Source organism: Bos grunniens, chromosome 8 (genome assembly GCF_055505025.1).
Source record: "Bos grunniens cultivar Pamir isolate PY7600 chromosome 8, Bosgru_T2T1.0, whole genome shotgun sequence".
Classification (NCBI taxonomy): domain Eukaryota; kingdom Metazoa; phylum Chordata; class Mammalia; order Artiodactyla; family Bovidae; genus Bos; species Bos grunniens.
Genome location: NC_141172.1, coordinates 28,631,167 through 28,654,267, shown reverse-complemented (window position 1 = coordinate 28,654,267; position 23,101 = coordinate 28,631,167). Strand labels below are relative to the sequence as shown.

Below are 23,101 nucleotides of genomic sequence, written 5' to 3'. Positions count from 1 at the left end.
TATATATACACACGCAAACACACACACACGTTCATTTTGTAAAAAGTTGACTAATGTCTTACTACCTATAGAAGATGATTTATCAAGGGCACAAAAAACATGGAGGATAGATCATGCTACTCAAAAGAAGGAAGAAGAGATAGAGCAGACATTGTGTCTAGGCAGTTTATTTTACAATCTCTTGCATGTGAAAGAAGCTATCTGGTCAAACGATAACCAGTAGTGTAGGATGAGTGAAATAACCACAGTCGGTCTTAAAATGTATCATGAGGGGATAGACACCACCAGATGAGAAAGAACTGAATGCAAAGTGAACAGAAAGAACCAAATCAGTCACTGAGCTTCTAAGAAGTGTAAGAAAAGTGCAAGGCATAAAGTTCAAGATGTTAAGACCACTTGTTCCTTGTGCTGGTGACACAGTTCAGCACAGAAGACAGACATCAACTATAGAAATCTATTAAATAATTCCAAGTGTGATAATATTGGGCTATAGAAAGGATTCTTCTAAATGGCAAAAAGCTAGGAGTCTGTTGCTTTTTAAAGGAGGTTCACATTGACGGTGTTCATCTTCAGTGTCCACACCCACGTTTACATTTATAATTGGACAATTAGCTATGGCTTTAGAAACCAATTGTGTAGTTAAATGAATAAAAGGTTACCATGTAAGAAAAGGTTCACGGCGAATACTTCTGTAAGTTGGTTCATTTAGACTTAAGCATACCTTTAAATAAATATTTTGCAAAAGCATGTTATCACATAAATTTTACTAGCCATACTATAATATTGCTGGCACTCTGACATACATACATCCTAAACCCTGATGTGTCATTCATTTCACAGTATCACTTCAAAGAGATAAAGGTATAAGCAAATAAAGTGGCTAGATCAACTCATCTCACAAGGTAATTTCGTCTACAAAGGAAGAGCGTTGCTGTGAAACACAGCGTATGTACTTGCCTCGTCGGCAGCTTGCACAAATGGCGCCCCAGATGTATATCTGTTCAAGTCAGCCCAAGGCAACAATTTTGATCAATTCTAATGTGATAAAATGCTGCAGGGAAAGTGTGCAGAAACGTGTTTACGTCAGCCCTTAATTAAACTGTTGTTCACTTCCAAAGAACCTTAGGAAACACTAATGAGACATGAGTTTTGGCAATTTCTTCATCAAAGCAAAGACCCCTTCCTCAGTCTGTAGCAGCCTGTCATCCAAGTCGCTCCCAGGATAAATGTCACATGACACTCCAATCAGTTAGCCACCTGTTAGCAGAACTTCACTGAAGTCAACTAGTGATCTAGGGCAAGCTCAAACAGCCACCTTAACACACGCCTGTCTGGGACACCTGCTCCTTCTTCACATACAGGAGAGCAATATGTTATCTTTTCCCATATGCTTCAGTAGGTGAATGTTACAAATCTAATTTCTATCACCTACAAGAAACCGTGTCATTTTCTTTTTTTAAAAAAATCCTATTCTTCTTCTCTGTATGACACGGTTTACAGGTTTACAACTATTTGAAGTCAATTATGTAAGATCACACACGAATTCTTGAATGCCTATGAAGCTGTTCTTTTCAAGCATAGCATAACACTAAATTAAAATATATTAACTGTGCCATTGCTATGATTTAGAAAAACATATTTTATTTAGTTAACAAAGTAGTAAATTGCCTCAAAATCTATTAAAATTCCAATCCTTTTATATCTTAGTAAGTTGTCTTTCTCATTTATCTGCTATACTTGTAAACAAGTCTAAAAGAATCCTCTAGATACAAATCACCTTTTGCTAACATCTGTTATTTTCCAGTATTTAATATTAAGGTATATTTTATTACTAGGTGCTTAAATAGCTATAATCATTGTTTAAAATGTCTCTATTTTACACATTATCAAGCTTCTGAGCAGATGTTACAGGATTCTTTTTTTTTTCTTTTGCAGAGGAAAGCTCAAGGTGCAATGAAACTTTGCCCCTTTGGAATAAGCATGACACAGATCAAAGAAGAAAAGTGCATTTGTGGGAAAACTTAGCTTAGGGAGTCCAGTGACTGGGATTTGATAAAATTGTATTATCTTGACAAGTCTTCCTAACTTAATACCTCTCATAGTTTCCCAGGTTCCTTTATTTTTTTTTACAGGTTTTAGACTTTCTAGAGTTTTAAGAAGCTTTAAAAATTTACACAAACTCTAGATATAGAAAATCTCTTCAGAGACCAAACTCCTTGTTGGAAGAAGGCAGAGGTGGTCAACACGTTCAACACTGAGGGTCTGTCTAACAACACAAAATGGAGTGAAATATGAATGTGAGCTAAACTGGGGAATTCCTGCTTCCCATTAAAATGGTGGGGTGAAAGCTGGGTGACAACATGAAAAAGAAATGACCCATCTGTATAAAATAATAACGCTATTTATAATACATGAGATAATAAATGAGAGGCCACTAAATCTGGTGTGTGGGACGGGTTCAGGAGCTGGAAATCTGATGCTTTTACTTCAGGCCATAAATCTAGAGTCAGTCCCAAGACAAGGAAACAGCCTGGGCCCTGTGCCCAGAGGACGGGGAGAAGGTAGGAAAGATGCCTCTGCCAACTAAGCTCTAAAGAGACCAGGGTTTCTCTTTCTCTGTTTCTGCCTGGGGGTAAATCATGGGGAAGAGAGGAAAGCTTAGAGGAGAAGTTACTTATAACTGAAAAAGCGTTATGTAAAACACTGAAATTACCAAGCCCAGAGCTCTGATGTATTTATTTCTATTATTTCCCTGGGGGAAGCATACTGACCCTTACTTTCCTGTTTTACCTGTAGATCATGTAAAGATGTGGGGAAGTACCCAGAGGGAGCGTGTCTGGAGGACAAGGAGAGAGAATACGTAGGTGTCTGTACTCGAAGGTTGTGCACATTCCACTAGGTACCCTCTACATTTCCCTGTTTCCTCCACAAAGAAATGGGGTGGGGGCTCTCCTGGGTCCCAGGAAGCAAAGATATAATTGGATGCCCAACGGCTTAAAAGGAAGATAAATGAGAAAAAAAAAAGAGGTGCATGAGTAGACTCATAAGGCATTGATTCACTGTTCTTTAAATACATGTCAGAGGACATGCTCCAAAATTGCTCATAGAGCCCTGTGCTCTGTCTAAATAGTATGGATATGACAGTGGAGTTAAACAAACTACTCAGGCACTGCTAGTGAGAATGTAAATTGATAAGATCTTTCCAGACTCTGTGCCAGTATTTATCAAAAGCCTTAGAAATGGACATAATATTTAACTCAGGAATTCTACAGTAAGAGTACATTTCATTGAGTATCTATCTATTATATTTGGTGACTTAATGCCAGGGAGTGTACTAGGTATAGGGCCACTGAAGAGAGCCAGACAGGAACAAAATGATGAGACTTAAGTACAAAGATTTGTATGCAATGATTTTTACTGTATCTTTATTAATTATATAGAAAGTTGGAAACTCTCTAAATATTCATGAGCAAAATAGACCTTTAAAACTGAATAGTATAGCCAAAGGGTAACATACGCTGTGGTCATTATGCAGTGGAAACTGAATGACATGGCGTGAGTGCATGCTCAGTCGCTTCAGTCATGTTTGACTTTTTGTGACCCTATGGACTGTAGCCCTCCAGGCTCCTCAGTCCATGGGATTCTCCAGGCAAGAATACTGGAGTGGGTTGCCATGCCCTTCTCCAGGGGATCTTCCCAACCCGGACTGAACCAAGGTCTCCTGAGTCTCCTGCATTGCAACTGGATTCTTTAGTGCTGAGCCACTGGGGAAGCCTGAATGACATGGTAACAAGCTATTATATTATAAATAAAAGACCAAAAAAAAAAAAAAAGAAAGAAAACAATTTATAAAACAGCATATACAAGCCTAATTTAGTGCAAAAAATTTACTTGAAATAGAATATATAGGATATCCATAAAAAATATATATATATAGAAAACAGACTAGCATATGTCCAAACATTAACATGAGTTATCTATACATGATAGAATTATAGGTGATTTTTATTTTCTTTTTTATAATTGACAGTTTGTTTTTCAAATCTTCCACAAATAATTTTTACTTTTATAACAAAAATGGTAAAATACATATTTGGAGAAAAATACTGCCTGTAGCTCCATAGAATATTTTAAATAGTTCTCAAGGATGGGTGGACAATATCGGATATTGATAGTGTGCCAAACACTACACTGTAAGAAGGAAATGCCTCATTGGTCTTAGGTATTAGATGTTGCAAAAATGCAAAATGAAATGCTTCAATATAACATTTGTAATCTACTTGACTAAAGGTGAAATAATGAATTTTGAGAATGCAAGTGAAAAGAAATATCTGAATATCTGTTTCTAAGGACTCTTCTAAATGTAAAATTTTGTGATTTGGTGGCAAATATGAATAAGTCCTTCCCACACAATCCAAGTTAACAAAAGCTCTGAATGTTATGACAAAACCTAGGGACTTAATCTCCCTGCAGTAGTTTGATGATGATGCCAGATGATTCAAAAAACAATTAGCTGCCATGTTAATTATCTCATATATATATATATATATATATATGTATATATTTGCCACACTCTAAAATAACTTTGGAAAATCAGCAAGCTACAGTAAGAGGAGATAAGATATCATCTTCAATTAGATTTGTCAATCCTTTTTTTTTTTTTAAGAAATAAGTTCTTTTTCAAAGGAGAAAACAGAAAATATGGTAATCTTCATGTTAAATATATGAAAATTCTTACTTTATAATATTTGAGTTATATAATCTTAACTACACTTGTGTATAATACTGTATCCTTGAGCAGTCTGAAAACTTTTGTGATAATTTAAGTCTCTCTATATAGTATATTCCAACCCAAGCCTGTAAGCAGCATGTTTCTACAAGTCTCTGTTTATCACAACTCTATTAAAAAAAAAAGTCTCCAAGCTTCACCAACACCTAATGCCAAGTTAAAGCTCAAACCCCTTTGAAGCTCACAAACACCTTCCTGATACATAAAGAAAAAAAAGTGTTGAATAATGAGGAACAATGCTACAAGAGTGCATACTGAATAAGTGAAAACTTCATTTTTAAAAGTACTTAAAAATACTTTTGTCCATTAAGCAATTTCATTTTAACAGACAGACAAGGATAAAGTGTCTTGAGTAATGCCAGAAAATCTAATTTTCAAGGAGGAAAAACACCAAACAATTATGCAAGATTTTGAGTATATTTTAGATGCTTATTAAATATTGGCATAGGTAAATAGCTGTTATTCACCATGCCTCTGGGGAGAACTGCTTGGCTATAGAGGCTTATTAGTGTTAAGCATCTGAGAGCCATGGACTATAAAATAAAATCAATACCGTAACCTTAACTGTAAAAGTCAGAGAGATACTGGAAGAGTTCTAATTTAACAAGATTACAGATGACTTTTTAGAGAACATTTGGGGAAAAGCCATGCATTTAGAAACATTTATGCTGTAAGACATCTCAAGGTTGAGGTTGTTACTGATGGTGTTATTATACACGCTGGTAATAGTTAGGGTTGATTTTACTGATGTGTTACTTTAGTGGATTTACAGGAAAGTCCTAGAAATGATTTGGAACTTATTTCAAATAAAATCATTAACCTGAGGTAGTAAACTAATTGCTTAGGAACAACTGTGATTTGATGTGGTTTAGTATAGCAGACAAAAAAATATCATGAAAATTATAAAGTCGTCACTTTGGCAGTTCAATGTAAATATGATTACTCTGCAAAATATTCCATTTCTCTTAATGGAAAAGTAGTCAAAACTGTTATAAATTGTAGTGTTTAAGTTCAATCTAAATCTATATTTTTCCTTTAACAAATGTAAATGAAGAAAAAAAGAACATCCTGTCAATGAAATTACTATGATGGCAAATTTATTATCCTAATGGTTTTAGAAAGCACGAGAAATTGATCAGTAACAAAACCTCTATTTAGTAATGGACCAATTACATTTGTGAGATAATGTCAATGAAACAGAATATTGTCACAGGATAATGGTCTCCTATTGCTACATCCCTAGTCATTTAGAGAAAATAAATGTTGCCGTCTGGCTGAGTCATTTATTTTCAAAGTAGGAGACACTGATCCCATAACAAGGTTCTGTTATAATAGCTCAGTCTCTCTCAATCATTTGTTGTACCAGAATGGTGCAGGACAAGGCATGTATTTGTAAGAACTGCACATTCCTCAGGTATAAGGCAAAACATATGATGCCTCCAAGCACCTACAGAGCCAATTATCATGTTATTCAATAAGAATATTTAAAACAAACATCTAAAAAATAATTTAGGAAATTGAAAACCTTCAGAGTTTTCAAAAAGATTCAGGATAATGAAAGCTTAAAGACTCAAATATTAAATATCTATAAAATCTCTGACTTCAATTAATTTAAAATCCAGAACATTAGAACACACTGTTACCTTAGTATCCAACTTTGGCATCTCATAGATGAAAAAACTCAGTTTACTGACATTCAGTGATTTGTCTAAGGCCATACCACTGTTTACAATTTCCTGGTCAATTAAATGTAATTCTTAAATTTTGATACACCTAGCTCATTTCAAACTGAATGCATATCACACACCTCTACTAAAGACATTCTAGACTTTAGGATTATTTATTAACAACATCTTATTATCAGAAGGAAAAGAGACGCTTAAGCTGAGTTCAGCCCAAGGACTGTATTCATGAATCCCTGAAGTTTGTACATTCTTCTGTCGTTATGTCTGTTTTGTAATGAAATCTCATTTGTGTAAGGAAAAGAAAAACTGTCACATAGGTTTGGTAACCAATCTGCAAAACCATGAACATTCCTGACTGACTTCTTTGGAAGGCAGTATATATAGTAATAATGAGTATGGATTCAGTAACTGAAGAGACAAGGGCTCCGTTCTACCTCTGCTATTTATGATCTGTGTTTCTATGTCAGATTTCTTAACCACTGTACTAGTGGGCTTAACAAGCTGTGGAAAAAAAATGTTTGTTTCTAAAGAGGATTGAAAAGAAAAATATATCTAAAGCCTTAGCTCAATCCTGAAAAGGAGTAAATGCTCAATAAATGGTAGTCACAAATGGCAGAAGGGTCTGGTTTTCCTCATTTATATGTGATTTTTGAACAGAAAAATTAAATTTATGTGGTTTCTTCAATAAATAAATGATATATAAAAGGGAATAAATACAAAAATAGTTAATAGAACAATTATAGGTTAAAGACTGTTTGAAACTACAAGTATGGTACATGGACTGTTTTGGATCGTCATTTAAACAAACAGCCTATAAGATATTCTGGGGAATTCACACATGAGTAATATAGTACATATTAAGGAATTATTGTTGTATTTGTTAAGTTAATAATGATATGGGGGTTGTATTAAAAACAGAATTAATTGTCTATTAGAAACTTAAGTATTCACAAGTAAAATGACACAAAGTCTGGGATTGACTTTAAGATACTAAAAAAAAACCTGGGAGATACTAAATGAAACAAGATGGGCAAAATATTGATGACAGTTAAAGCTGAAAACGGTACATGGAAGCTCACTTTAAGATTCTTTCTGCTTTTGACATTCTCTATAACAAAACGTTTTTTTTTTTAACTTTAAATAGCATGCTTAAATATTCAAGCCAGCTCTCCTCCACATTTATCCATTGAAAGCACTCAAATCTCCTTTTTTTTCCCTAGTTCAGAAACTTTATCATGGCACAAAGTGTAAGGGTAAGAGGTTTTTTAAAAAAGAAGATATAAATTTTACCACCTCAAAATTGTTTTGACAATTCTTCTAGAATCTAAAAACTCATAAATTCACCTCTACTTTTATTCTAGTTCTATAAGGTTTAACAGAACCTTCCATGAAGCTCCCTACGAGAACTGTCCAACTGCCAACACATGTTAAGCAGTGTTCAGATTCTCCTAGTCCATTTCTCCCTACACAGGTTAAGTTATATCGATTCCTTGGTGGGTGGCAGGATAACAGAAAAATTTAAAAAAAAATAGCTTTTGAAAAAGAAGACTAAGGATCTGGTCTTAATATCTAGACACTCTAGAAGAGACAGCCTCTCATACTTAAATGGGGTGTGTGTGCTCAGTAACTACTGCTGCTGCTGCGTCACTTTAGTCGTGTCCGACTCTGTGTGACCCCAGAGACGGCAGCGCACCAGGCTTCTCTGTCCCTGGGACTCTCCAGGCAAGAACACTGGAGTGGGTTGCCATTTCCTTCTCCAATGCATGAGCTGTCTCTGATTCTTTGTGACCCCAGTAGCCCACCAGGCTCCTCTGTCCATGGGATTTCCCAGGCAAGAATACTGGTGTGGGTTACCATTTCCTTCTCTAAGGAATCTTCCTGATCCAGGGATCAAACCCGTGTCTCCTGCATTGGCAGGCGGATTTTTTACCACTGAGCCACCCAGGAAGCCTGGGTTGCTTACCTGTAAATAAGGAGTTTCAAGGTAAAGAAGCATCCTGCAATGTGGGAGATCTGGGTTCGATCCATGGGTTTGGAAGATCCCCTGGAGAAGGGAAAGCCTACCCACTCCAGTATTCTGGTCTGGAGAATTCCATAGACTATTTAGGAGAAAAGGAAAGATACACCCATCTGAATGCAGAGTTTCTAAGAACAGCAAGGAGAGACAAGAAAGCCTTCCTCAGTGATCAGTGCAAAGAAATAGAGGAAAACAATAGAATTGAAAGACTAGCGATCTCTTCAAGAAAATCAGAGATACCAAGGGAACGTTTCACACAAAGATGGGCTCAATAAAGGACAGAAATGATATGGACCTAATGGAAGTAGAAAATATTAAGAAGAGGTGGCAAGAATACACAGAAGAACTGTACAAAAAAGATCTTACTGACCCAGATAACCACAATGGTGTGATCACTCACCTAGAGTCAGACATCTTGGAATGCAAAGTCAAGTGGGCCTTAGGAAGCATCACTATGAACAAAGCTAGTGGAAGTCATGGAATTCCAGTTGAGCTATTTCAAATCCTAAAAGATGATGCTATGAAACTGCTACACTCAATATGCCAGCAAATCTGGAAAACTCAGCAGTGGCCACAGGACTGGAAAAGGTCAGTTTTCATTCCAATCCCAAAGAAAGGCAATGCCAAAGAATGAGCCAACAACTGCCCACTTGCACTCATCTTACACGCTAGCAAAGAAATGCTCAAAATTCTCCAAGCCAGGCTTCAACAATACATGAACCATGAACTTCCAGATGTTCAAGCAGGATTTACAAAAGGCAGAGGAATCAGAGACCAAATTGCCAACATTCATTGAATCATTGAAAAAGCAAGAGAGTTCCAGAAAAATATCTACTTCTGCTTTATTGACTATGCCAAAGCCTCTGACTGTGTGCATCACAACAAACTGTGGAAAATTCTGAAAGAGATGGGAATACAGGACCACCTGACTTGCCTCCTGAGAAATCTGTATGCAGGTCAGGAAGCAACAGTTAGAACTGGACATGGAACAACAGACTGGTTCCAAATCGGGAAAGGAGTACGTCAAGGCTGTATATTGTCACCCTGCTTATTTAACTTATGTGCAGAGTACATCATGAGAAATGCCGGGCTTGCTGAAGCACAAGCTGGAATCAAGATTGCCAGGAGAAATATCAATAACCTCAGATATGCAGATGACACCACCCTTATGGCAGAAAGTGAAGAAGAACTAAAAAGCTTCTTGATGAAAGTGAAAGAGGAGAGTGAAAACGTTGGATTAAAGCTCAACATTCAGAAAACGAAGATCATGGCATCTGGTCTCATCACTTCATGGCAAATAGGTAGGCAAACAATAGAAACAGTGTCAGACTCTATTTTTGCTCCAAAATCACTGCAGATGGTGACTGAAGCCATGAAATTAAAAGACGCTTGCTCCTGGGAAGAAAATTATGACCAACCTAGACAGCATATTAAAAAGCAGAGACATTACTTTGCCAACAAAGGTCCATCTAGTCAAAGCTATGGTTTTTCCAGTAGTTACGTATGGATGTGAGAGTTGGACTATAAAGAAAGCTGAGCGGCAAAGAATTGATGCTTTTGAACTGTGGTGCTGTAGAAGACTCTTGAGAGTCTCTTGGACTAAAGGAGATCAAACCAGTCAATCCTAAAGGAAATGAGTCCTGAATACTCATTGGAAGGACTGATGCTGAAGCTGGAACTCCGATACTTTGGCCATCTGATGCAAAGTACTGACTCATTTGAAAAGACCCTGATGCTGGGATTGAAGGCAGGAGGAGAAGGGGACGACAGAAGATGAGATGGTTGGATGGCATCACTGACTCAATGGATATGAGTTTGAGTAAGCTCCGGGAGTTGGTGATGGACAGAGAGGCCTGGAGTGCTGCAGTCCATAGGGTCGCAAATAGGTGGACACAACTGAGTGACTGAACTGAACTGATACAGTCTATGGAGTCACAAAGAGTTGGACAGGACTGAGTGACTTTCACTAAAGCTTCTAATAATCCGTGTTCTTATGTCTGAAAAATCAACTTCCTATTGTATATGATATTGGTATCATAATAACAAAAGAAACGGGGTTTCCAAGCTACTTCAAAATAAACTTAAATAGGAAATCAGTGCATAATGGATTTGAAATAAAACCTTTTTCCATTTCAAGAAACTTTTTAGGGCACTCTATGAACATGAAGCACACTGTATCCCATGGGTTTTCCACACCCCTAATTTAGGCTGTGTTCCCCCAATCTAGAGGCGCAGCATCACACACAGCAAGTTATTTTTTTCAAACCAATTATCCATGGTGGCTTTTCTGCAAAATGCTGTATTTTCAAATTATTAAGGCTCCAGAGAACAGAAGTTGAGTATCACTTCCCACTTATAAGTAGTATTGTCTCTTCTAACATGTACACAGGTTGTGCTCCATCCAAAACACGTCAAAAGAGCACACACATCTGTCAAGTAGTAGTCAGTATAAGGATTCTGATGAAAGCCTCACCAACAACGTACTGTTTTCCTTTCTGTTTGAAAGATATTCATAATGCGATTTTTCTTTTTTCTTTTTTTACTTTAGTTCTCTAAAGAGGATCTTTATTATCAGTATATTAATCAATTGTGTAATTATATGACTTAATTTATAATTAGATTTCTTTTTTAATTTTTTTTTAAATTTTATTTTTAAACTTTACAATATTGTACTGGTTTTGTGGTTGAAGAAGATGAAAAAGACTGTGATGAAGGCATCACCAGGGTTTGCCCTCTAATAACATGATGATATATGGAGATTCACTGCAAGTTCTATAAGAACTATAAGTTCTTGATTTTCAGTATTTTTTTTAATAATAAGCTGAACAACAACAATGAAAAAAATGCTTTAAAATTGTGCTTAAACAACATGTATCCCTCAAGATCACTTGTATCTTTGATTTTAATTCAAAATCTGATATTTGAACATTTCATATTTAATCCTTGTGATACAAACTCTAGGGATGTAAGGAATTGTTGCTGTTCTATCTGGCCCCCAAAGCAAACTTAAACATTCAGGAGATTATTAAGCTGTTTCCTTGCATTTTTCTAGGACATCACTAAATGTTAGTAGTTATTCAACTATTTGTGAAAGCTGCTCATTCACCTACTTCTACAGTTAGAAACTTGAGAGTTTATCATTTGTCAGACTGTAGTTTGGGCTAGAGCACTGTTTTTTAAAGTTTTGAATGTATGATGGATTCTCCCTATAGATTCTTAGATGGTGGGAAAAAGGGTTCTAAGGTCACAAACTTAATAAACATATTCTGTCAATATCCACTCAGAGATATTCATATTCACAGCAGACAGTAGCATATTAAATATTCTACAAAATGATTTATGAATAAGAAAGTTTAAAGTTTTGTATAAATAAAATTTTCCAATCTTAGTTGAATGTTCTTATATCTAGGAGATATATTAACATTCTTTAAACTTGAATTAAGAAAGGCTAGTCTCTGATTCTGGTTCTATCGGTGTCACCACATTCTACTGACTGTTATTTATTTCCTGTACTTGATTAAATGCATGATACTAAGCTGGCATTATTACTCTTTAGCCCCGAGTGTTCCCTTGAGGCCGTTGGCTTAATTCATTGGATATTTAATACCATATCCTTATAGAACTCTATAAAATGCAAATTGAAATTGAGCACAACATATAAGACTCTATTACTAAACAGAACCTTTGCAAATTTATCACAAATAAATCTCTAGGGTTTGGAAATATATTACAACTTCAAAAAACCTAGCTGAAGAGACTTATTTGTATGACAGAACTGTAACTTTTTTAAGTAGTGTTTTTTTCTAGTACCTACAACAAGTAGACCACTACGCCTAAAGACTGACTGTTTGAGAGTCCAGTACAAATTTTTAAACTGCTCTTAAAATTGTGATTACATACCAATATACCTCTAAGTAGTGCTAGTTTTTGCCAATATACCAATTTATTGATTTTTGTGTAAGATTTATTTCTCATAATGCTCAAAAGTAAGATGGTCATGCAGACAGCTTCTTCATAATCTGATTTACATTATTCTCTGTGAAGCATATTTTTCATAAATAATAAAAATAAATAATTATAAATAATAAAAAATTATTTATCTGCTTCTGTGATTCTAATAAACCGCTGATTCATCTAAGCCTGAATATAAAACTCCTAAAACACTATTTAATAGACATTTAGTGATATAGTAAAAGTATTTGTAATATATAGCTGGGCTTTATAAATGGAAAATTTAACAGCTTCTCAGTCTGATAAGTATTTGAACAACTAGTAATCTTAGGTAAAATTTTTAGTCTGTTAAATTTCTGGCCTTGAAAATACTACAAGCTTGAGTCCCAAGAAAGCAACTTAAATTAGAGGAAAAACTCAGACCTGTCTCTATTTTTCCTATTACATCATAAGTTACAAAGGACTAGTTTAATGATTTCAAGGGAATTATATCAACAAGGAATTTAGTCTATGAGTTGGCTCAGGTGGAAGAAATTTCAGGTACACAAGTTCTCGGATGGAATATTTTGTGAGGTTAACTATTAAGAATAATAAAAGAAACTTTCAACAAGCAAATTGATACACTGACCCAGTTCAATTAATTTAACTATTAAAATCTAAAATGATGAAAAGCAGTATTCAAGAAACTAACTTGTCAATAGCGGTAAAAGCAGTCACACAGTTTAAGACTAGGAAATTCAAAACAGAAACTAAGCAAGAAAAAAATATTCTAGAATATAGGAAAACAGTGTAAGAGCAGCTGTACATCCCTTTGTTACTGCCCCAGTTTTCTTTTTTCTTCCTTTATATATAAAAGAATACAAAGCTAAAACATAAATATTCTCTAATATAGATGCTGCTGCTGCTGCTAAGTCGCTTCAGTCGTGTCTGACTCTTTGTGACCCCACAGACGGCAGCCCATCAGGCTCCCCCGTCCCTGGGATTCTCCAGGCAAGAACACTGGAGTGGGTTGCCATTTCCTTCTCCAATGCATGAAAGGGAAAAGTGAAAGTGAAGTCACTCAGTTGTGTCCGACTCTTAGCGACCCCATGGACTGCAGCCTACCAGGCTCCTCCGTTCATGGGATTTTCCAGGCAAGAGTACTGGAGTGGGTTGCCATTGCCTTCTCTGAATATAGATGCTAGCAAATTTAATTTCTGCACTATTTATCAGAAGAAAATTAAGCAAATTATAAAGTTTCCTACAAAATGTTTACCACTATTAAGCACTGTTCAGTTTTAAAATGTTCTATATTCTACAAAACTAAAAATTACAATGATTTTATGAAATGTAACTTTTTTGCATTCTGGAAGACAAAAAATATAACTTTGTAATATGCTAAAATAAAAACACTTTTCATTAACTTGTTAAAATTACAGGACCATTTCTCATTGCATGAATTTAGATCTTATAATGTTCTGCCTAACTCTTTAAAATGAAATGAGGATAATCATTTAGTTACACTATATCCTTTATTTTTATCTACCTGGAATAAATCTCAAAGGTTTAGGTTCGTGGTTCAGATTATAAGGAAAGGTAGAATGACACATACTGTCCATAATTTTACTATCTTTGATTCACACAGTTCACTCACTTTTGTTAAGGACTATGGCAAGTGTAGATTTTAGTGCAAAATTGAACAGAATGAGGCAGATGCAGGAAATAATTAACAGTAAATTTTAAACATTTCTGCCAATTATAAACACAAGTATATTTTAAGCGACCAGTAAGTAGTCACTGAATACTAATTAGTATAGGGTTTTTAGACATGTACTAAAGCCATTACAATTTCAAGTGGTACTCAATATGCCCTTTAGAATACTCCCTGCAAGACGACAGGCAAGTGTGACTAAAGAACATGTGAAGATGGACAAGAACAACCATGAGGCATTTTATTTTGCAAATCTGAAGAAAGCAATTTTCACCGAACAAAAGGACTGCATTTGGTTTAGGAAATTTATAAAGATAGTACTATCCTGCCCTCATGTTTTCATTACAGTTGATGTCTTCTTCCCACAGTGGCTTATTGTGCACATTACAAAATCTTCAGGGTCTCAGAATTAAAGTGACACACATTTTTTTGAAGCACGTGTGAAAATGAATCATTCTTCCTTACTCTTAATATAATATGCCTTTACAGACTTCTCCAATATTTCTAGTCATCTTGACAAAAGAAAATCACCAAGACAATACAACGATTTTACAAAGAGAAAGAATGACAGTTTCCCTTCTACTTTTCAAAAATGTTTTACAATATGATTTGAAATTGGCTTTATTCAACAGGCTGAAAGAGGAAGCAACTCTTACAGAGTGACACTGTCTGTAATAAAGAACACCTACACTTCTGCACAACACATTCACTGCCACACATTCACAATGTTATTGTTATTACCATTAGAATCTTTTCCAGAACAATTTTCTGATGAGGAAAATATGGCTTTGTTTAGAAAAAGCTGACAATGTCAGCAAAACAAGTAATAAAATATAAAGGGTTGAGGGTTTTGCTTTTATTCTTACTTCTGCAAGTCTGATGAAGGCCCTGTTATTTCTGGCCTTTGCTAATGAGACTGGTGTTTCGCCTATCGGTGGTCCACGTAGCCAACAAACATCTATTTGCCTCTGCTGAGCCCCAAGTGTTGCACAGGGTTCCTAGGCTCTGAATACACAGTAGCCAAAACAGATAAAGTCTCTGTCCTCACAATGCAGACAGATTCAGACAATTAATCCCATAAGCAAATACGGAACAACATACTACGAGTACAGTGAGGGAACAATACTAGGTTTCAAACTGAAATTCCTCAATTTAGGCTGGGACATGAAAAATGACCAAGAATTTGCCAGATGAAGAGTCAGAAGAGGAGCGTTCCAGAGGGCATGGCTTATATGAAGGTCTTGGGTGTTACACTTCCAAATCTAAACAAAGCAGCAGGCTCGAGTGCGAGAAGGAAGCAGACAGCCCCCGCTGAGACTGGAGCAGTGGTCAGAGGCCAGAGGACCAAGAAGATCTGTGAATCATGTGAGGGAATCCTGCTTCTCTCCTAAGAGAAGCAGGACGTAACTGCAGCAGGGGAGTGATATGACGTTATGTTTTAAAAGATGGTTCTGTCTACAGAATAGACTGGGGAGGTGGGGTAGGATCTCTGAGCCCAAACTCTTCAGCTGATTTTCAAATCCTTCCTTAAAATGACGGCCCATTATTTCCATTCACACAAACAGCCTCCAGCCACAGGGCACACACACGGCCATTCGGAAACTCACTTCCCCACCTCAGTGCTTGCCTGTGCTTTTGTCTTCATCCACTCTGCCCCCTGCTTTTTTAGTTAAAATCTCAGCATGCTAAAGGAGACCCACCCGGCTCCACCTGACTCAATGTCAATTCCTCTGTGAAGACTATTTCACCATTCTTTAAATCCTATGGCACTCAGTAGAAAACCATGGAGCAGCAGAAAGGGAATCCTGAATTTTGGCTTTAACTGCTAAGCTTCAGGGCTATTTGGTTTCCTGAGATTACTGGACATGCAACTCCTCAATCCTCAGATACACTCGCCCAAGTTATGGACTGAAAACCACTTTTTTTTTTTTTTTACATTTTTAATTAAATGGAGAATTTTAAAGACAATTTTCAAATACACTTTGTTCTGCTCTATAAGTCATTTTTGCACACATACCAACAAAGACTGTTACCTAATCTTTGTTTCCATGTTTAATAATCTCCCTCTAACCGTGGCAAAAAGGCATGAGTATACCTGATGAAATATATTTAACCCAGTAGACTTTAAGAAAGAAAAAGAGCAAAGTATGAATGTAGAGAGTCAAAGAATACCTATTTCTGATATTTATATTTTTTCCTAGAGCTGCCCTAGAGTTAGGTTGTAGTTTCATCTAGAAGAAATAACTAGATTGACTCAGACACCAAGTGTCTAACATCACACTTATATTTATTGTTCACGTTGTACCTACTTCCAAAAGAAAGCATGGTTTCCTTTAAACGAGAACTTTCAGTAACTGGCACCTGAGAACCGCTTAAAGTTTGGCTCCACCTTAAAATACCCCATATTAAGAGGAACAAACTGATCTGACTGAATTAGAATTTATGTCTGCTATAATCCAACCAACTAATATGGCCACACCATCATCAGTCACACACATACTGAGGTTTCTAAAAGATTATTCTAAAAAAAAAAGAAAAAAGTTCAATTTCAAGAAACAAATAAATATATGGGAATTTTGTAACTTCAATAACATTTGATCAGTACATGACCTTAAAAATAATTGTACTGCAATCATTTCATGAAGAAATATAACCCATATTGATTCAATTATGAAATTTTGACTAAATGAAACTTACGGAAGGAGCTGACATTTTCCTCCACCGTCCCTAGAGGCAACTCCTTTTTACTCACCTTGATCTCTTTCGTGCCATGTTCGACTTCCAGCAGCTGGTGAATTCGGAGAGGGATAAAAGTCTCCTGTAGGACTTGGTTCCATATTTTCATCTATGGATATGGTTTTGGGTCTTTTGCTGTTAAAATATGACAACAGTTAATGGGAATTCTAGGAAGATGCGTAGCACCTGCAAGTTTATAATCTAAGAATATTCTTACTGGAGAAATTTCCACAAACACAAGTAATAATATCCCAGAAATAATGGTGAGTATTCAAGACATCAACAGGAGTAGCAAACATTTTCAGTTTTATGTATCATTTATTATAACAGAGTAGAACTGTATTTGTGTAATGAATAGGATGTTTCTTATATTTACCTTTTGAAATATATTTCCAGTAGTAAAATACTATTTTTGGTAGTTAAAAAGTGAATTCTTAATGTGATATGTTTACTAACTTAGAAAATGTTATTAAGATTGCACCTAACTCATAATTATTATCAATATTAATAACATTCATTTGTACAGCACTTGCCATTAACAATGTAATCCTTTCATATGAATTCACAGATAAGTAAGGTCCATAACCTTTCTAAGCTCAATTTAATTATCTGTAAAATGGAAACAATAAAACATTGCTCAAAGGGGAATTGTAGGGAGGATTAAATGAGTTATTAAATATAAAGCTCATACATTTAGTGGCTGGCACTTATTAAATAGTAATTATTAGTAGTAACCCTATAATTAATAATATTAAAAATTTATAGTACTTGTCTGATTATAAACTGTTTCATATATATATTCTTATTTACCTTTTCCTTAAAAAATACAGTTGTTGATCCTTTACTCTTAAGGTCAACCATGAAAATCATCATCGCCAAATTCAAACCCAATGGTATACTTCCAAAATAATATATTTTAATAAACAAAACATGGTTTTATCACAATAACTAAGAAAAATGAATATTTAGAGCCATGATTAAAAATCTATTCTATGCCACATGCCATATTGCTTAATACATGCCTTCATATATCTCCACCAATATTGTATTAAACAATTAGTTATGAATATGAAAATGGATATTGTTTCCTTAAATTAAAAAAAAAAAATCCTTATTCACACCCATGCAGGTAAAAACTAAAAAAAGGAAATCTTCTGAATAAACTTGAGGTTGTGATAAAAAACCTAATGTCGTAGCATTTCAGAGTTGTACCTGACTTTAGAAGCCACATACATAATCCAATCCTCTATTTTATTACAAGTAGGGAGACAAATTTGAAGAGAATCAATTGTCCTGAGCATGTTAATTGTAGCAGCCTGCCTTCCTAGACTGTACTCTTTCAAAATCCTGGAAACATGTGCATGTCTGGGTATACTCATAGATACATTTGTGATTAAGATTTGACTCACAACTCCCAAACTATTAACATTATGTAGAAGATGGCAATTTCTATTAGTGCTAAATCACAGTGAGAATAAATAGTAGATATTTAGTTTCTTTCTAGGGTATCTAAAATTAGAATGCATTTTTTAACCCCTCCTTCAATCTAATTCTTTCATCTGTGAATCAACAGTAAATACAGGAAAACTTGAAATGAGGGAGAAAAGATTTTCATAAGGAAATAAAAGATAAATGTTTTTTAAAACTTTTTTATTCTAAATGACATAGTATTGTATTTAATACTGAATAATCATGAGGAAAGAGCCAGGTGGATGATACCGATCCATCATATAAAATAAAAATATTACTATTCACATTTTAAATTTAGAAAAATCAAAGCATTTTAAACAAATTACCATACCACAGACAATTTTAATAATAAACCTAAATACTTGCTATGAAATCTTACTATAGGAAAACAGTTTGACCATAAATGACACACAATTAAATTAGCTAATAAATGTACAGATGTGCACAGCCCCATAATCAATCCAAATGCAATTAATTTTTGTTACTGAGACTAGCATAGGAAAATGGTTATCCAGATTTTTTTATTTTTAAAAAATTGATATTATAAAATACATGTTTTGCTCTGAAATTCATGTAGGATCTTTTATCTGATCATGGGTATTTTTAATGCTCTGAAAGTGAGATTGGTCTTTCTGTATTGAAGATTCAACCTCCAGAAAACCCAATAAAGCTACAATATCTGCTTATCTTGCCTTCTTGTTCACTCAGCCCTCTTCTATCATTCTATAGTAAAGGAACATATCATGAAATTCTAATGTACAATAACTTTCCAAGCTAATTTTCCCTCATTTAAATAGAAGATTTCCTTTTAAACTCCTGAAGGTTACAATTAGAAGGTCAAGAGAGAAAAATGAGAATGTCAGCAGAGAACCAAAAGACAAAGTCACCTCACTGTAGCTCTTTCCCAACTGGTTCAGCCAAATCTCAGAGCAGGTAATACTTTCACTGGTAACTAAAAGTTAACTAAATTATTCAAAGAGCATCAATTGAAGAACTTGGCAAACCTGTGGCCTAGAATAAGGCCTTTTAAAGTTAAATAAATGACACATTTTATTTTTCACTTCATTATCCCCAGTTTGGACATGGTATTAGGATAAAAGTTGGGTGGATCAGTCCTAAACCAGGGCAACATCATTTTTAAGGTCACCAAAAGAATTACATGACTTGTGAAATTACAATACTTCATAGAAGATAAAAATCATATTAATACATTTTCATAGTTCCCTTGTCCCCCCACCCCCGAAATGATTGTTTAAAATGCTCTGAACAACAATTACACTTAACTTTCAAATTTCAAAATAAGTTCAACCAAGAAAGAGTAAAACTCTGTGAAAAATCAGCAAAGAATCTTGAACTTTTTGTTTTATTTCCACACTGTTTACCGACAAACCTATGTGCATGTCTCCCTAACTACCTATTTGCATACCAGACTGAGAAGAAAAGCAGTTCCTCTTTGAGTTACCTGCTTGGTGGAGAAGACAAAGACCTCTGAAGATTGACCCCCGAGTTCATGTCATGATAGTATGGTTGGCTTGGGATTTCTCCAATTGGAAAGTTGACTCCAGTTCCCTGGGTTATGGGCGCTGAGGAATAAAACAACAAAAAGAGCATTGGGAGTGGCATTTACTATTGTCATCTCTATTCAGATATAATAATCTCATATTTTCCATGCCTCTGGGCAAGGATGAGAGGAATTCTCTTTACCTTAAGACTCTAGTATCAACCGTCCATTGGTTAAGACTTGCAAACATCCTCACTATGCCAGTGTTCACGTGTGGAAACTCAAGGCACTAAGACGGCCATCACTGGTTACCCCTTCCTCTGCTCGCACTGCCCAAGCTTCTTCATTCAGTCCTTACTGTTAGCCGTCACTACATCTGCCATCCCACTGGTCTATGGATGCTCCACGGGGCACAACACATGCTGATTATTGCTCAGGACAAAGCAAGGCCCTTTGTACTAACTCAGCTCTTAAAAATCAAATTATTGTTAAATAAAAATTAAAATTAAATTAAATCAAATTAAAATAGTTCCATAAAAAGATTATTTTATAATAATATTAACATTAATATTAAAGTACATTAGAGATCATATTTCTAATATTTGATATAAAATAATTATTGTATTAGGACAAGTATATAAGTAAAATTGACAAATATGAAATAAAAGTCAAGATTTCTTTTTCCAAAATACATATTCGGTTTCATATATGAATAGGAAGTACAGTTTTACTTTATGTCTTGTTTTTTAAAAAGTTGATATGCTCAACTTCGTAAGTCATTTAAAATATACTCACGGAGTTTTATACTTTAAGGTATAAATCAAAAAGTCTTTTTGAGTTTGCTGATATATTGTGAACTGAGATTTTTGATGTAAGTATTGGTTGTCATACCATGGATTACAGCTTTCTAAATTTTTAAAATTGGTTTCTAAACTTCTTGAATAAATCTTTCAGGCAGCATGTTGTGTTAGAATGAGGAGAGTACTGGGAAATAGACAGACAACATTTTAACTCCTTCTGCCATTTATGTGCTATAAACCTCAGTTTCCTGAACTATAAAATGAGAATTATAATAAGCTATCACATATGACTATTTTGAGGATGAAATGAGGTAAGGAGTGATAAAAGTCTATCATGATGCCTAGTGGATAACAGATATTCAACAAGTATGAGTTCCCTTTTCTTGCTTTCTCCCCCAAAACTCTTCCCTGGCAACCTACAGTGGTTAGCAAAGATGAAACGGTCCAAAAACCTATGAAAAGCAGTAAATAGGTACAAATGAATGGTACAAATGAATCTATCCACTGAAGGTCTGTGCAATCAACAAGTTATTGTATCCATTACTGACAGGTGCTGAAAGGGACACAAACCAGTCTAAGATATAAGATAGTTCCTGTCCTTAATAAGACACATGGGGCAACAAGCTGGGTAAACAGAACACTCATGAAAAGCACAGAAATACAAGCATCATGCAGATTATAGTGAAACTTCCACAAGAACGACATGATCAACAAACGCTATAGGATTTCAAGGGAAGAAGAATCCGATATAAGCTTGAATGGTCCAAGAAATCTGCAGAAAGCCACAGCTGGCCCAGAGCTCTAGAGGATGAGGCGGGTACTCAAAGGAAGTTACTCTAAATAGCAGTTGCTGAAAGAGCAAGGTCATGGGCAGAGATGACATGCAAGGTGGAGACCAGCCAGGTTGGTGTCAAAGGACAAGGATTAAGAATAAATTCTATTTCTTCACCTGTTTTCACCAGGCCTTCAAGATCATCAATGAGGGAAAGTGTATCCTAGCCCATGGCAACAAAACTCTAGAGCCTCTGAGATTCACACTACAACAGAGAGTCCACTTAATCTTCCCCTTTCTCCAAACTAACCTCATGTTGAGTATAAAATTCCAAAGGGACCGTTGATTTTCAAGGGATTTTCCTTACCTAGAATTTTCAATAGACATCTGAAATGTGTTCACTATCAGTTGAATTGTATTTCAGTATCAGGCAGGCCAAGACTAACAACGTATTTTTTAAGAAAATGTGATTAGAGGGTACACGCTTTATTGCAGAGAAATAATCAAGGAATATACAATGGATAGCTCTATTAAAAATTAAGTCAAAATAAATTAATACATACAAGATTAGTCTCAGCTCTAAAGATCTGCAGTTTCTGCCTGCTGTTAGGTTGTTCATATTACATAATATGATTTAGCCTCATTTTATATAAAAAATACTAGTTTTCAATGTATAACTATGCCTATTGGCTTCAGTTCTTTGGACAGTTAAAATGTAGTTGCTTGTTGTGGCTTGAGGTACACCAGAGGTTAAAAAAATGCAAGGTAAGAAATCCCACAATAACCACATGCTTTAAAGTTTATTATTAGAATCATGTTCTACGTGACATTGGAAAGCAGAGTACTGCTGGAAGGAGGCATTTGAGGGGTTCAGTGAAAGTAAAACAATCTGTTTGGCTTTCGATGGTAATAATGGATACAATTCAAAGAACTGAGTTACCAACAGGAAACTTACATGTTATATCTTATATCAATTAGCTGCTATTTATTAAGCTCATGCAATATTTAGACAAAGATTTGTAGTTCCTATTTAATAAACATATGGCATGACAGTCAACACAGATTGCTTGACCATAAGCATACTAGGTATAATTTATAGGAAAATGACAATTACGGATCTTTGGAAATATTATTTTTTTTCTAAATTTTGTACCAGAAGGATTATTTCAAAATATCAAGGAAGCAACACAAATAATTTATTTACAAATATTGTATGATCTCACTTATACGTGGAATCTAAACAAACAAAAAACAAGCTCATAGAAAAGTTTACTAGAGGTGGGTATTAGTGGGGAGGGAGAATTGGAGGAAGTTAGCACAAAATGTATAAACTTCTAGTTATAAAATAAATAGATACTGGGGATGTAATGTACAAAACAATGACTATAGCTAATGTAGCATATATATATATATATATATATATATATATAAAGCAGTTAAGAGAGTAGATCCTAAGAGTTCTCATCACAAGGAAATAACATTTTCTCTTTTTCTCTTTTTTAACAGCTGCATGACTGCATGAGATGATAGACATTAACTAAACTTACTATGGTATTTCACAGTATATGTCAGTCAAGCAATTATGCTATATACCTTAAAATTATACAGTGCTACATGTCAACTAAGTCTCATTAAAACTGGGGCAGGGGTGTGTGGACAAGATGGAAAGTAAAGCTTTAGTCATGGCTTA

At 35.1% G+C, this 23,101-nt stretch overlaps 1 protein-coding gene across 38 annotated transcripts in view; it reads right to left on the bottom strand.

The window, feature by feature from the left end:
- Window positions 1-23,101, bottom strand: part of NFIB (nuclear factor I B) — a 482,616-nt gene that overhangs the window by 43,579 nt on the left and 415,936 nt on the right. For all 38 annotated transcript variants that reach the window (XR_015169540.1, XR_015169541.1, XR_015169545.1 and 35 more), the window contains 2 exons: window positions 19,801-19,921; window positions 16,885-17,003 (listed from right to left, as the gene is read on the bottom strand). Coding sequence is in view for 29 of the 38 variants with exons in the window: in XM_086415079.1 (XP_086271205.1) it covers window positions 16,885-17,003; window positions 19,801-19,921 (240 nt within the window). In the remaining 9 variants the exon portion in view is untranslated. The remainder of the gene's footprint in view (window positions 1-16,884; window positions 17,004-19,800; window positions 19,922-23,101) is intronic.